The sequence below is a fragment of the Canis lupus genome, chromosome 4 (assembly GCF_048164855.1).
Source record: "Canis lupus baileyi chromosome 4, mCanLup2.hap1, whole genome shotgun sequence".
In the NCBI taxonomy this organism is placed as follows: domain Eukaryota; kingdom Metazoa; phylum Chordata; class Mammalia; order Carnivora; family Canidae; genus Canis; species Canis lupus.
The window spans coordinates 11,453,348-11,469,834 of record NC_132841.1 but is presented as its reverse complement, the minus strand read 5'-3'; the positions used below and the strand labels follow the sequence as shown (position 1 = coordinate 11,469,834).

Genomic DNA, 16,487 nt, shown 5'->3' with positions numbered 1-16,487 from the left:
AAGATATATCTAGCAAGAAGTTGCTGCAGCCAAGGTAGAAGAGGTTGCTGCCTGTGTTCTCCTCCAGGATTTTGTTCAATTCCTATATCACAGTTAGGTCTTTCATCCATTTTATTTTTGTGTATGATGTAAGAGAATGGTCTAGTTTCAATCTTCTGCATGTGGCTGTCCAATTTTCCCAACAGCATTTGTTGAAGAGACTATCTTTTTTCCATTGGATATTCTTTCCTGCTTTGTCAAAGATTAGTTGACCATAAGTTGAGAATCCATTTTTGGGTTTTCTATAATGTGTCTCAGTGTGGACTTCTTCAGATTCGTCTTAGTTGGAATATTTTAAGTTTCTTGAATTTGAATGTTCATTTCCTTCCTTATTTGGGAAGTTTTCTGTCATTGTGTCTTCAGAGAAACTCATCTCTCTTCTTCTCTTCAGAGACTCCCATATTGTATAAATTGGTCCATTTGACAGTGTCCCATCTGTCCCTTAGGCTTTTTTCAGATTTCTTCATTTGTTTTTCCTTTCATTCCTTTGATTTGATCATTTCAAATGAACTGTCTTCAAGTTCACTGATTCTTTCTTCTGTTTTATCAAGTCTGCTGTTGATCCCCTCTACTGAATTTCTCAATTAAACTATTGAAGCACACTGAGTTTAAGACAATTATTTTTAAATCTTTGTCAGGTAATTCATAGATCTCCATTTCTTTACGCTCAGTTGCTGAAGATTTATTTTGTTTTTGTTTTTGTTTTTATTTTTATTGAGCCACATTTCCCCACTTTTTTTATGTGCCTTGTTATTTGCCATATTTTTTGTTGTGATTTTTGCATTTTAAAAAAGCAGCCACCTCCCCCAAATTTTATAGACTGGCTTTGTATATTGGAAGACTACTATCAGTCAGCCTGGCTAGAGATTTTGGGGGCCTCTCAAACATTTTACAAGGACACATGTTCTCTGGGCTAATGTAATTTTCCAATTTGAGAGATTTTCCAGTTTCTTTTTCATGAGGCATTAGTCTCTTTCTCCCTCTGTTGTTTGTCTACAGTACTGCAGTTTCTCTAGCAGGATCATAAGCTGCTGAGCTCTCTTTCGTTTTAAGATGCCTCAGGCATCCAAAGTATACCAGTTCCTCATCAGCACTCCAAGTCAAGCAACAAAATATAAACCAACCCCTCAAGTAGTCACCCACTCCAAGAAAACACTGGATATTTGTTCCACTATTCTCTTTCCCTTCCAAGGGACAAGCAGCATATTGGGCTTTTCCTTTTAATCACTAGCTTTACTAGCCTGCAAGAGAGACTGATATGAATAAAATGAAACTATCTTTCTGACCCATTTCATTGCAGCTATTCTTGCCTCTGAGTAGGCCTGGGCAGGGTCATAATGGCTTTTTGGACTGAATACTAAGTCAGTGTTTCTACAGGGGAGTGAGTTCTGGAGTTTTCTATTCTACCATGTTTCTGACCACAGACCAGTCTATTTCTATATTCTCACATTATTAAAAACTCAACAGAAACATACACAACAGCAGTCACCAAAAATTTACAGTAAAGACTACTCTTTGGTTTAAAATAAAAGGTACTGACCTTCACTTCTATCTCCCACTTTCTAAATTTTTTTTTGCATTTAAAATACATACAGCTTTTGTATTGTACAGACCATATTATACATTATCTCACCTCCATTACACTTCATCTCTTCCACTCTCTTTCCAAGCTAAAAGTAATGACTGTGTGCAGGTGTCAACTCATTCTTTGTTAAGAGACCTCATCTCAAGCTTATACCAGCCAGACTTCTCACTTCCTGCTATGGGAGCTGGTTGGATGCATGCAGGCTCAAGAGGTGTCACACATATGTAACCCAGAAGTGCAGAAAAGGCAAACCTCATAGGTCAACCCCCAATCCTCTCGAAAGATGTATACAAGCTTATAGACAAGTACTTCTCCTTTTAGTGCCTTAGATGAATGATTTAGGGATGTAGACTCTGAGACTACTAAACGTAGTCACCCTTAGAAGTAACCAAGTTAATAACGCATCACTGTATTGGCTTTGGCTTTTTCTTCCCCATTTGACTCTCCTAGCCTCTTCTTGAGAGGATTTCCCAAATAAGCTAGCTGTTGCAAGCCCTAATCTTAAGGGACAGAGGTAGGCAACCCCAGGCTAAGAACCACATTATTTAAGCAGGACCTTACTCCATGGGATCTCCCTTTCTTTTCTGTTATTGTGTATAGGAGGGTTTCCTCTCTTCTACTAGACTGTATTCCTCTTTTTTTAAAAAAAAAAAAAAAGATTTTATTTATTTATTCATGAGAGATACAGAGACACAGGCAGAGGGAGAAGCAGGCCCCATGCAGGGAGCCCGACGTGGGACTCGATCCCAGGTCTCCAGGATCACACCCCAGGCCAAAGGCGGCGCCAAACCACTAAGCCACCAGGGCTGCCCCTAGACTGTATTCCTCTTATAGGTAAAAAGCTTTATTCATTTGTGAAGTCCCTTAACATCACCTCATGATTCTTTTTAAACACAGCAATTGCCCATTGGGTTTTTCAGATGGCCTCACTACTTCTAATGATTTATAATAAAACAATTTTCACAAGCTTTAAAGCTAATCATTTATGCAGAACTTCCTTCAAATTCAAATATACTTTTATATTTTGTTGCTCAAGCCTAGATGTTTTGATGTAGTCAAATACACTTTCCATAGATAATGTATCTCAGATGTCCATTCACTGACAGCAAATATATTTTTGAAGGCAATCTTTCTGTTTTGGTGACAGTATGACTGCCAGCAATGTTTTACTAAATTATAGACCCCTGTAACAAAAATAATAAAAACCCTATAGATTTATGCTAATCTTGGGTTTCCTTTACCAATGTAAAAAATAAATGAAGAAAAACAATCCCCTGGATTAAAATAAGCATTTCTTTATATGAGTCGTCCTGTAATACTCATGCTAAACACTTTTCTGGCTTTTTAAATTAGACCATTATAATCAAGCAATTTAAAAGACAGCCATTTCTTACCAAAATATTGATTTTTGCTTAAATGGTACTTCAAAAGCTCAGAATATGATAAAGGGACCAATTCAAAAAATATATAATACAAGCTTTAATGGTCCTCTAAAGATAAATAGTGTGTTAGAGCTCAATAATGAAGAAGGAATTAAAATAATTCTGAAAATACTTTAAATTTGGACATATTTTTTAATTGAGATTTTACTCTAATGAACATTATTACATTTCCCTACCATGATTCTGTAGTGTTTTATATGACATGTTTATTTTTTATTTTTTTTTTTGTTTTGTTTATGATAGTCACACACACACACAGAGAGAGAGAGAGAGAGAGAGAGGCAGAGACACAGGCAGAGGGAGAAGCAGGATCCATGCACCGGGAGCCCGACGTGGGATTCGATCCGGGGTCTCCAGGATCACGCCCTGGGCCAAAGGCAGGCGCCAAACCGCTGCGCCACCCAGGGATCCCTATATGACATGTTTAAATCTTGGCACATGAAGCTTGAAAACTGGACATGTTACAGAAGAAGGAAAATGTAACAAAAAGATGCTACATGGGGAAGCACATGATCTCCTTTGTTCATCTAAATCAGTTAAGTCAACACCAACAAGTTTCAACTATGGTTAGCACTGCCATCCTGGTCAGTAGAAAATCTTAAATTAGGGAACCTAGCCCACAGGACACTGAAAACTGCCAAGACATCAACAGAGCTCACAGTCAGCTGTCTTATGAATACTTGCTCCTCCAAACCAGGATACTCCAACTGTCTTCATTCCACCCTCTTCCCCCACTGGTTGTGAAGGCTCATGTGTATAGTACTCATAAAGGCAAATTCCTACCCAAACGACTTATGTATGTAAACTCAGTGAGCTTCTATCACCACATGCCAAACACTATTGGGTTTTTATTGTATTCTATGCAAAATACTCGGAACACTAAAACTGGAAAGGATTTTAGGGAAATCTAATCCAAAACCCTGAGAAGTTAAATGACTTGTAAAATGTCAATGGCAAGACTGGATAATGAACTCAAATCACCTGACTCCTGGTTACCCACTCTTCTGAGAGGAATGGTTTACTTTCTTCTAACTAAAAATATGTCGGTGACTATCCTAGTACAATGAGCAATTAACATAAAAGAACAGTTATTTCAAAAAAGATTAGCTCTTATCTGAAATGCTTTAAAATCATATTTAAACAAGTATCTGGAGATGTATTCTTGTAAGAAAGAGATAATGCAGTATCTACATCTAAATAAATAACTATACTTACCTTGACAAATTTCAATGTATAAAACTAATTCAGATCAGAAACAGAGACAAATTACTCAGCATTAACCTCACTTGAATTATTTTCCATATCCTCAATTCAAATCTCTGCACTAATATATCACTAATAGTACAACATTCTACATAGCTCCTGGACTAAAAGTAAAGAAAGACCACCTTGCATGTGGACAATTACTATGCCTTATTTATGTAAGGCAGAACTGGGATATATCTTAAGGCTAAGTACATGCCCTACCTTTAAAGTTCCATTCCAGGAGGTCAATGTCAAGTCCATAGCCCAAAATGAGCAGTTTTTAGTCCAATTCCACCATGGGTCATTTATTCATGGGTCATAAACACTGCACTGGACTAGGTGCTGAAGAGGAATAAGAGATGAATTTGAAACATACAGATCATGTACAGAGAATCAACTGTGAGCCAACTTTACACAAATTATCATGTAATCTTCACTGCAGCCCTGGGAGAGAGATGTTATTATCTCTGTTTCGTGAAGAAAACAGAAAAGTTAACCAAAGCTAGTACAAGGCAGAGCTTTGGAATATGTGCAATCTCACCAAGAATTCTAACCCAACTGTGCACCTACTACCACATTCCTCTGCGTTTCAGCAGGGAACTAGGGGAAACACTACCCTATTCTGGAGGACAGGTTAGCATCTTAGATCGAGATTTGGTGTATCTCTATACTGCATAAGAGTTTCAACTCTGCAACAACCCTAAGAAGAAAACTAGTGTCTAGTCCCACGAAGAATTCCAAAAAGAAACCGATGCCCCAAGTTTAAAGGGTTTTTTAGCTTCCCTATCTGTAAAACACAGATCTCAACAGCAGCCTGTATCTCTGCCCCTCTCTCTCTCTCTGTCTCTCATGAATAAATAAAATCTTAAAAAAAAGGAAATACAAAAACATTTAATATATTAAATTAAAATACTAAATACAAAGTAGTAGTTAATACTATAGCATGAACTACATAAACTATGCAAATAGTCAAAACTATTATGTATGTCAAAACTACATTTCAAGGCAGAAAAATGAAAATAGCTTCAGTATACTGGGGTTACTGATGACTGTTTTTATTCTTAAAAGTTCCCTTCACACTGCCTTTTAAATTTCTGTAACAACAAATGTGTCCTTTTAAATTATTTCATAATATATTGAATAGATATCTATTACAACTAATTTAATGGGAATCTGTAGGAAAATTAAATTTATTCTGAGCCTGCTGTGCCATAATAAAAACAATATATCCTCCCGCAGGAATATATCCTCCCACAGGTTTAGGCTCTTCCCAGGTCCCATACAACAAGCCACTCTAAACAACGCTGTGCCAGTTATAAATTATGCTCCTAGACTAAAATGCTTCAAGATGGTTTAACATTGAGAAAGTATAAGCTTCAAAAGTAAAGAAAATTAAAGAAAGAAAAGGATCTGAATCTTCTTAATTTTAGCCATCATTATCTAACCACATAGCAACACTTCTCAAAGTGTAGTAGCCCTAGATCACCTACATTGGATTCACATGAGATTCTTTTCAAAATGCAGATTCCAACCACTACTGAAATTATCAAACCAACACAATCAGTATCTCCAACACAAGTCCAGAGTTTCTGTACAATCTTCTCAGGTAATTTTAATGCACACAGACTTTAAGAATCTGACATGTTAATCAGGTAAAATAAACACCATTCAAAATTTTTAGTGAAAGAAACATATAGAACTCTAAATCTGGATAGGTAATTCAATTACATCCTAATTTCTCACACTTACTAGCCCAAACAAGCCAGGCTGTAAGATCAAAGGCAAAAGGAGCAGACATCCTGCAAATCTGTTGTCTCTTCTGCCTAACCTATGAAACTTTCGAAAATAATTTTGCAAACTTTATCAAGAGTCTTAAAATATCCATGCCCTTTGCCCCCAAAATTTCACTAGTAAGAATTTTTCATAAGAGAATATTCAGGATGCAAGCCATGCTTTTAGGCAAGAGTGTTTGGGACAGCAATATTAATATTCACCATCTACCATTTTTTGAGTATATGCACTGCATCTGGCACTGCATCTGGCTTATACACAGTATTTCTAATCCTCAATACTTTTATCCTCACTGCAGAGATAAAAAGACTGAGGCTCAGAGAAGTTATTTACTTACCCAAGCACGAGTTATCAACCTGCCCAAGATCTGAATCCCAGTCAGTTTGAGTAAAAACCCTAGGCTCTTTCCCCTCCTGGGAAAAGTTTTATCATAAATGCTTATGTCATAAGGTTTAAGCAAAGTATGATATGTCAAGGGGATAGTTTATATTCATTTTAAACCATGCTCAGGAACATCTGGGTGGCTCAGTGGTTGAGCGTCTGCCTTTGGCTCAGGTCGTAATCCTGGGGTCCTGGGAGGAAGTCCCGCATCAGACTACCCACAGAAGCCTGCTTCTCCCTCTGCCTATGTCTCTGCCTCTCTCTGTGTCTCTCATGAGTAAGTATATAAAATCTTTTAAAAAATAATAATAAAATAAAACCATGCTGTTCAAAAATCTTTAATGAGATGGAAAATCCTCATGACACAATGGTAAGTGAAAAACTGGGTGTGATCCCAGTTTAGAATGTAAGGAACACAAGACACGAAACCAAATCTATCTTGGTTTTGATTGCATCCCCAAAGCCTAACACTAACACTGTACCTGTGATACAGTAGGAACTCAAAATCTGTCGTAAAAATAAATTATATGTGCGTATATTGTTTAAAGACCCGGAAATAATTCCCAAAAATCCTACAAGTGGTTCTTGCTAGATTCCCAAAACACTTACAGTGATTATTGCTAGATTAGGGATGACTTTTGGGTCTTCTATTTTACATCTGTTTCAAGTATTCTATATAAGTTCATATTACCAGGGCACCTAGGTCGCTCAGTGCTTAAGCATCTGCCTTCAGCTCAGGACGTGATCCCAGGGTCCTGGGATCAAGTCCCACATAGGCTCCCCTCAGAGAGCCCGCTTCTCCCTCTGCTTATGTCTCTACCTCTCTCTGTCTGTCTCTCATGAATAAATAAATAAAATCTTTAAAAAATAAGTTCATATTACCTTCATAATAAGAAAAATAACTTCAATGGCTAATTTTCAAATCCTATGTTTGAGCATCTTCCTATAGAAGAGATGCAATTAAGCTTCAGATAAACTCAATATATACACTAATGTGTGGTTTATCTTATTTAATGTAACAGAGAAACTACTTTATAGCTAGAAAGTGAGCATTACGTTTGTATATGCCAGCATCATAAATGCCAGTGGGATTTAATACTTATTACAGGGATCCCTGGGTGGCGCAGCGGTTTAGCGCCTGCCTTTGGCCCAGGGCGCGATCCTGGAGACCCGGGATCGAATCTCACGTCGGGCTCCCTGCATGGAGCCTGCTTCTCCCTCTGCCTGTGTCTCTGCCTCTCTGTCTCTCTCTGTGTGTGTGACTATCATAAATAAATTAAAATAATAATAATACTTATTACAAATAATGTTTTCATCACCTATAGTTATTAGTAGCTTAGTAGGTAGGAAATGGATTTATAAATATGTAACATCCACAAAATGTTTAGGTTATTCTTCAAAATCTTGAGCAGAAAACAATGTTTATTCTCCTCTTTTCCCCTCCCCAGACCGAAGATGCACCTCCAGGCACAGACAGCTAGTTTCTATAACAATGAGGCCAAAAGCCACAGACTGGGAATGGCAGAGGTGAGGAAGGTAGTCACTGGGCTCCTTGATGCCCCTGGGGCAACTATTCAGGGGTGGACCCCTGAGCTCCAGATTTTGTATTAGGTGAGGAAAATAAACTCCTGGCTGGTTTAAGCCACTCTGTTCGGTTTTCTGTTAGTCACAGCCAAATATATACCTGCCTATTAAAATCAGCCATATGACAAACCTTTCTGTTTTAACTTATCAATGATCAACTCCACCAACACCGCACAAGTCTTCGCAAAGATCAGACTTACTGAGAGAACATGCATGTACTGAGAGTGCTTACTCGATGTCCCGAGGACAGGGACATAATGCCCGTCTCATGCTACCCTTATAGGGCCCTGCTGAAGTGACACTAAGACCCCGATCCAGCCAATTCTGACGGCAGAACCTGGGCTTCATACTGCCAAGCTACACAATTTTCAATGCACTTTTTCATTGTTTATAACATGATCTTATCCTTCAATTCTGCTTTCACACTCAACTACCATTGTCCCAACGGATTCTCTGACAGGAGAAAGACTTCTCAAAAATAAATCATCCCTTCCACTAAACAAAATGGATTGACATGTAGTTGTTTTAAAAGTAAGCATTTGGGCAGCCCAGGTGGCTCAGGAGGTTAGCGCCGCCTTCAGCCCAGGGTGTGATCCTGGAGACCCTGGATCGAGTCCCACATCGGGCTCCCTGCATGGAGCCTGCTTCTCACTCTGCCTGTGTCTGTGCCTCTCTCTGTGTCTCTCATGAATAAATAAATAAAATCTAAATAAATAAATAAATAAATAAATAAATAAATAAATAAATAAATAAAATAAAAGCAAGCATTTGCTCTCTAGTGTTCCAAAATCTTTATCCGTCACATGGCACAGGGCTGCTGCTACATTAACATCCACAAAGTGCCATGTGCCTGGCACTGGGCTACACATTTCACATGCATCATCTCATTCAGTGCTCACAACATCCAAGACAGGACTACTGTCCCCATTTTACAAGTGAACAAATACAACATGTAAGCCTGTGCACAGATTTTGAAAAAAGTCTCTTTCTAGACACCAATGAATGACAAGTTCAAAGCAACATAAAACTAGAAAGGAGACTGATTTTGCTGCTAGTCTTTAGTAAAAATGTCAGAAGTAATTTATTTAGGACCCTTTAAAGAATGAAAAATACTCCAGGCAAGGACAACTAGACAACTAACAAAGGTGTAAAGCCCTTTCAGTCTGAGCAAAATCTAGAATTGCATACTCATCTCTAATATAGCTTTATTCAGTATATACTCAACCACCTTTACAAGAAGCTAATATACTCATCACACTATGAGCTGCCAGTAAGGCCAAGAATATTTAGATAGCTATGAATATTTACTTATCGTAAGACCATTTAATTCATTTTCCAATACACTTGATTTTCATTTGCAATATAAGAATGTGCATTTTATGAACTATGATTTATAATGACTATAGTTATTATTCATTTATTCAGCAATAATAAATGAGCTTCAGGAAGCTATAAGGCCAGCACTGTGATGCTTACCTACATCTTTTTCTCTTAATCATCACAAGCAGTCAAGATGCAAGAACTATTATACCCCTTTTTATTTTATGTATTTATTTATTGGGGATGGGGGGCAGAGGGAGAGAAAATCTCAAGCAGGCTCTATACCTTGCACGGAGCCCAATGCGGGGCTCAATCTCACAATCCTGATATCATGACCTGAGCCAAAATCAATTGGATGCTTAAGTCACTGAACTACCCAGATGCCCTAAAACCCCCTTTCAGAAAGAGGGCCACAGGTGAAGAATTTTCCCCGGTTCCCTATTAGAAGGTAGCATTAAGATTTGAATCCATATCTGGCCCAGAGCCCTGTGCTTTTAACCACTAAGCTTCATCAAGTTATTTGATTTATTCCTGTTGTATTAGCCTTAGTCCAACATTAGCTATAAAACTATACTCAGCTTAGCTCTTATCTTCACTTTCAGTACACCTCAATTTCCAGACACTTTGCTTCACATTTTTCCCATAAATCATCTAAAAAATAAGACCATCGTCCCTAAAGATTCACTTCACTTGCTAAATTGGAAGAGATAACATACTTGTTACTCTTACTTTTAATCAATGATGTGTTGATAACCTTAGTGGCTGCTTCTTCTACTCAAGTAAGCAGAAGTAAGTGATCCCCATTGTGCCTATTATTGTAAAAATGCAACATGGTTTTTAAAGTCTTTCACAGCAATATCCTAAAAGCCCACCAGATGTCAACCTCAGTTCGTAAAAACAGGCCATTTCCCACCTTGTAACTCTTCTTTCTATGATGACACAAGGGATTGGGAATTTGGAAAATGCCTTTGCTTCTACATGTATGCAGGAATTTTTTTGTATGATTTTTAACTTAAGAAGAAAAGTATAACAGTAAGATGTAAAACAACCAGAGAGAGAGAGAGAGAGAGAGAGAGAGAGAGACAGAAATATACATATTCCATGTTTGCCTCTTGGGTCCCTACCAAACACCAAGACTATTTCTGACTCTTCTGACTTATTTATTTCCTACTTTCTCCCAGACTTTTTCTATACTATTCTCCTCCCTCTCTCTACATACCATAACTCATATTTGACTTAAATGAATCAATACTATTATCTCACACAAGGCATGAAATCTAAATTTTGAAAATCAGTATTAAATTAATTAAAAACAATTTTTCTTTATTATTAAACAGTGCTGTCCATGGTGTCCATTCCAGGCTGACCATAAACCTCAATAAACTTGAAAATAATTCCCATTTTTAAAACCAGTAACTAACCAAAGTGGTAATCTTCATTTAGACTCAAACAAAAATGGCAGATACTCTGCAAGGCTGTTCCAAAGTGGTTAGCACTCTCTCTCTCTCTCACACACACACACACACACACACACACACAAAGGAAAGAAAGAAAAGAAAGAAAAGAAAAACTAACAATTTTTTCCCTACATTTTCAGTCTGGTGTTTTTATGCATAGAAATTCTTTTGGGATTCATTGATCATCCAAGAATGGTATTTCATTTCTTTGATCAGTGCCCTACTGCCCATATTTTAACCTCACTGAATTTTTGGTCCATTGCATAGAAGAAATTCTCTACTAATAAAAATACAACCCATTAAAGATTAACTCGCCCCCAGGACAGTCTCTCTAGAAACAAATTCCAACCATTATAATCACTAATTTGCACTATGTAGGCTTCAGGACAGATAATCTTATTTATCCTGCTTTAAACTGGAAATCTGCACATATTTTAAGGCAATTATGAAAAGAAAAATGGCAAACCAGATTCACATAATCAGAAATCCAACTAGACAAATACTTTACCTACTTGACACTTTGCAAATGAAAAGTTTTACACCCAAGATTATCTAACAATGTTAGAATACTTGCAAACCTCCTTAGTCTCTATTTTACTTTCCCAATATGAGATTGCAAAAGTTTTTGTTTCTCCAAATTTAAAGTATACCCTATACGTCAGAAATTATAGTAGGCACAGGAAATCTTTTGAATCCATGCTGTAATATTTATTATTAACAACAATAAAAGCATATAATAGACATTAAGCTCTTATTGTCAAACAGCATAGCATAGCTTATCAGGAATTATCTCTTAATTCTTCCAAAACCCCAAGAGAAATACAATTATCATTTGCTAATACTAATACTAATCAACTATTAGTATTAGAGAAATACTAATCCACCATTTAGAGACAGGCAGAGTGAGACTGAGAGCCCAGGAACTGTCCCAACATCTGTGGGACGTGAATCTAGTTTTGATTCCAGTGCCCACTCTTGCTATAATCACCTGGTTTAAAACAATGAGACCCAGAATTACATTTGGTTCAGAAAACTTGTCTCATTCCTTCAAACATAGTTGTTTTACATAATTGACACTAGGAAGCACACATCACAAAATGTCTTAGTACACTATGCACCATTCTATTGTCAAATGAGTTCAAAATTTACCTTCTCAGAAGGCATAATTCATTTATTGGTGATTTCTGGAAAGTTAATCAAAGCACTATGTTCAATCATTAAAGAATTCTTTGGGGCTGAAATGTAAATATTTCATTATACGTAGATTGTTGAAGAAACGTTAACTGTTAGGACTTCCTGTGAAACAAAACTTTTTCACTGCAGCAATTTCAAACCACCTCATGTCAGAGTAGCATACCTTCAAATTTAAAAAATACACCACCCATATTTCATTTTATTCTAAATAAAAATCAATTAATTGAAAAAATAAATCCACTTCCAAAACTCAAGTTATACAGGAGGGCTGCCTAGAAACTAAATGCTTATCACTATCTGTATGTGCATAGATGGAACAGGTAAGGAAGACATAGTATTATTAGAAGATCCACCCTTTACATTATCCCAAACTCATGTGGGAAACAATCTCACAGTATTTTTCTGAATAAACTTAATATTTTATTTAGAATCAGAAACTAGGCAAAAAGAACCATGGAACAAATGAAACTAAAATGGATTATTGAAATACAACTTTAATTTCCAAAACCACCCTAATTTCTAAATCCACTATACAATATTCTTATTTGAACAATTTACCACAGAAGTAACTCTCTTAGAAAATTATATAATTTAAGGGTGAAAAAAAAAAAAAAGACACGATAAGCCCTAGGGATGTTTATCAATAAAAATAAGCAACAAGGCAGATGAGTTTGTAGCTGATCCAAAAAACGCCAGCCAAACACTCCTGCTATTTGTTTCTACCAAGTTATTGTCTTGGAAAACATGTTGTTCTCTCTTAAAATAACCTGCTACATTGTCTTTCAAAGCCACTGCATTTCCACGGGAGCTAAATAGCTCCCATGTTGTGATGCACTGACTGATAAAGTCAAAGTTAGTTGACTTTTTGAGGCATCAAGCCACAAAAGAAAGTTGGAAAGCTCCAAACTTCTCTTGATAATAAGGACGCTACCTACTGAATGAATCCACCATACATCCTGAGTCAAATTAATGTCTGGTCCTCTACAGTATTTTAAGAATGACAGTCGTTCAAACTACCGCTATTTTCCTAGATGAGGGAAATGACCAGACTGGTGGCTTACAGATAAACTAGTAATTAACATTTTTAAGGAAGGCCAAAATGACCTTGGACATTTGAGCGTTCACTCTGAAAACTCCCATCCCCCCATTATAAAACTCAGAACTTGTCTCCAGTCCTAAAGCTGTTGTGCCTGGGAAAGTCCCAGAGAAACGAGGGAATTAAAAAACAAAACAAAACAAAACACACACACACACACACACACAATTGTGTAAGACAGAAACTCACAGCACAGGAAGATTTTTATGATCTGTGACTCAAGATGTGTTACAAGCCTATCAGGAGATGAACACACAGGTCCTCCAACCCAGCAGCACGACCCCGACACAGTCCCCACGCTCTGGCTGCTACCCCCATCCAGGCCCCTCTCCCTCGCGGGGGGGGGGGGGGGGACACTCCTATCTTAAGCCCTGACATCTGCAGTGTTTCCCAACAGCTAGACAAGGCCCCTCGGCCGGAGGAAGTGGACACTGACCAGAGGAGACACAGGGACACAGCTAGAATTCAAGGCTCTGAGGGAGTGGGGAGAGAGTCACTGTCACGCACACCCCGTGCGGACTCAGCGGGTCCCGGGGCGAAGCCGGGGTGTCCGGAGTAAGGCGGCAGCTCCAAGGTAGCCGGGAACACAGCCGGGGCGCGCCGGCGCAAACTCGGCCTTTGGCTTTTCTGAAGCGGGTCAAGTCAGGGGCCCAAGGTTCCCGGCCCTGAGACCCGCGAGGCGCGTGAGGGCGGAGAGTCCCGCGGCCTCGCGGGGGAGCGGGCCGGGGAGCCCAAGCCGGCCGTGGGCTGGAGCGGGGCGCGGGGCCGGGAGGTCCGGGAAGGAGAGGGGACTCCGGCCGGGAGCCCGAGAACGCGGGGGATGCCTACCTTGTAACATGGCCTCAAGTTTCTTCCTGTCCACGCGGAAGCGCTCCTCGCTCCACTCGGGGCTGTGCAGGGGCGCCCCGGCGACCAGGTCGTCCTCGGAGCCCGGCATGGGCGAGTCAGTACTGCGTTCGCTGTTGGAGCCCGGGTCCGACTGCGCCGCCAGGTAGCCGGGCTCGCCCTGGGCGGCCATGGTGGGCGCGCGGCGCTCGGGCTCCGGCTCCGGCTCCGGCTCCGACCGCGGCCGCCGCTCCGCCTGCGCCGCCGCCTCCGCTCGCCGGCCGGGCGCGACTGGCTCCCCGCGCCGCGGCGCTAGCTCGTCCCCGGGCCGCCGCCGACGCCGCCGCCGCCGCCGCCACGGAGCCCCTGGCGCATCCCAGCCCCGCGAGCCGCCCGCCGCCCCGAGTCCCGGCCGCGATCCCGGGCCGGGGACTGCGCCTCCCCCGGCCAGCAACGCCCGCGCGGAATGAGCGCGCCGCGCCGCCAGCGCCTCCATCCGCAGGGCCCCGGCGCCCCCTCCCCGCCCGCCGCCCCGGCCGCCGCGCGCTCATTGGCCCCGCCGGCCCACGGGGAGCCGCGGCGGGCGGGCCGCCCCCGGCGCTCGGACACCCTCGCGCGCGCACACTCACCACGTACGCACCACGAAGCTTGCCCCCCGCGCGTGGTTTCGCGGCTCCTCAAACGCACTCGGCGGGGTTAAGCACAGCGCCCCGGGACGCACACAGATGCACACGCAGCCCCCCTCGGTACAGAGGCTCACTACGCCGAACTCGCAGCCTCGGTCGGCCGCTCGAGCTGGAGACAGGAGGAGGGAGAAGGGAGGTGACTAGCGGAAGAAACAATGTCCGTCCCCTGCAGCATCGCGGTGGTCGCTGCTTTCGCCCAGTTCATTCCCAGCTCACTCCTCTTTCCACAGCGAAGTGGTCAAGCTGCCCAAGAAATGCACAAGAGGCTTACTCTTCATTGTGAGGGAAGATTTTTTTTTTCTTGAATGAGGTGTGGAGGGAGTCATTTTCCATGTGATTCTAAAGGAATGGATTCAGCTGATTTTAAAGAGGCGGCGGGGTGGGGGGTGGGGGGTGGGGGGAGAGAAAAGACCCCTGAGATGGAAATGGTGGTTAGCTGAATCCATTTGGCAGCTGGGCAGCCTGTCTTGTCAGGGACCGAGGGCTCTTCTCTGTTTTCAAGGTCAGCCTCATAGATGAGGACCAGCAAATGACCATATGATTGATCCTAACTGCCCAGGCCAGGCCACCCATTGCCACTTGTAAACTTGGACTTGAAGCAGCAGGGAAAAAGAAAGTTGCTTGCACCAGTAATGCCCTCAGAACTCTACATTGCATTCACACTGATTCATCCCGGTTTGTTTTGTGACCAAAAGAAAAAAAAAAAAAAAATCTCATTTTAGGGGGGTGGGGGTTGAATGAGAAAGCTGTTACTGTGCCACAGAGGGAGGCTTACTGGCTTACGCAAGGGGCAAGCTATACTTAGGGTCAACAGAAACTCGTATAGGTTCAGTTGCCTGATTAACAAGAATTGACTGTGCTGTGTACTGTGGTGTGCTGACAGATGACGTAACTAAGACTCTGGGAAGTCAAGTGACATGACTAAGGTCACATAGCATCAGAAAATGGAGTCAAGAATCAAACCCAGGTCCATGTACCTGACACATAATTTCCACAAAACCCCTACCTTATTAAGCAGAAAAGTTTCCTGCTCAGAGAAAAACTGGGAGCAGATATACAGTCTAACTGCTTAATTGACTACCATGTGTCCCTTCTGTGAACTTATTGTACAAAGCACTAACTTAAACACCAAAACGGGTCATCAAGGAGCCTTCCATTAGGGATGCTTACCATCTTTTTCTGTCAAGAAATATTTGAGGGGACCCTGGTATATGCAGGAGACTGTGTTAGGCCCAAAGAAGAGTTATCAAAAACAAGTAGCATCCTTAAGCTCCTGGAGCTGACATTCTAATGAGAAAGATAGAATGTTGATCTAAATACATTAATCATTCAGAAAAATATAAAATTGCACCTATATTAAGCATTACAAATAAGAGACTCAAGATAGGGGAAAATCTGTAATGGAGTAATTGGATTCAATCAGAGATGTCAGTGGAAGAGTCTCAAGGAAAGTGACTCGGGCTGAACAGAAGTTTGAGCAGAATTTAACGGGGCAAGAAAGAGGAGAGTGGGCCTTCCCTACAAATGACTATTTGATCATTCTATCATCCCTGAAGGTAGATATTGTGATTATCCTTATTTTTCAGTTGAGGAAACTGAGGCATAGGAGGCAAAATAAATAATCCAAGTTTACACAACTAAGTAAATTATAAAATCAGGATTTGAACCCAGGAAGTCTCCCTTGAAAATTAGACTTCAAGTGCTCTGTGCTTAGCCGCTAAGCTATATTGGCTCTTAATAGTATCAGCATAAGCAAAGATCCCATGGCTGGAGGAAACAATGTACGTTCCTCCATCGGAAGACCTAAAAGAAAAGTCAGCAAAGCTGGTACAAGAAAGCAAG

The 16,487-nt window shown here is 40.8% G+C and overlaps 1 protein-coding gene across 6 annotated transcripts in view; it reads right to left on the bottom strand.

Moving 5' to 3' along the window:
* The window catches only part of BICC1 (BicC family RNA binding protein 1), a 271,309-nt gene extending 256,292 nt beyond the window's left edge, over positions 1-15,017 (bottom strand). For 3 of the 6 annotated variants that reach the window (XM_072823150.1, XM_072823148.1, XM_072823149.1), the window contains exon 1: positions 13,963-14,221. In XM_072823150.1, coding sequence (XP_072679251.1) covers positions 13,963-14,152 — 190 coding nt within the window. In that variant the 5' untranslated portion in view covers positions 14,153-14,221. Of the gene's footprint in view, positions 1-13,962; positions 14,222-14,588; positions 14,836-14,916 lie in introns of those variants that run through there. The other 3 variants (XM_072823153.1, XM_072823154.1, XM_072823152.1) reach the window with 3 other exon arrangements.
* Positions 15,018-16,487: the final 1,470 nt, after the last annotated feature.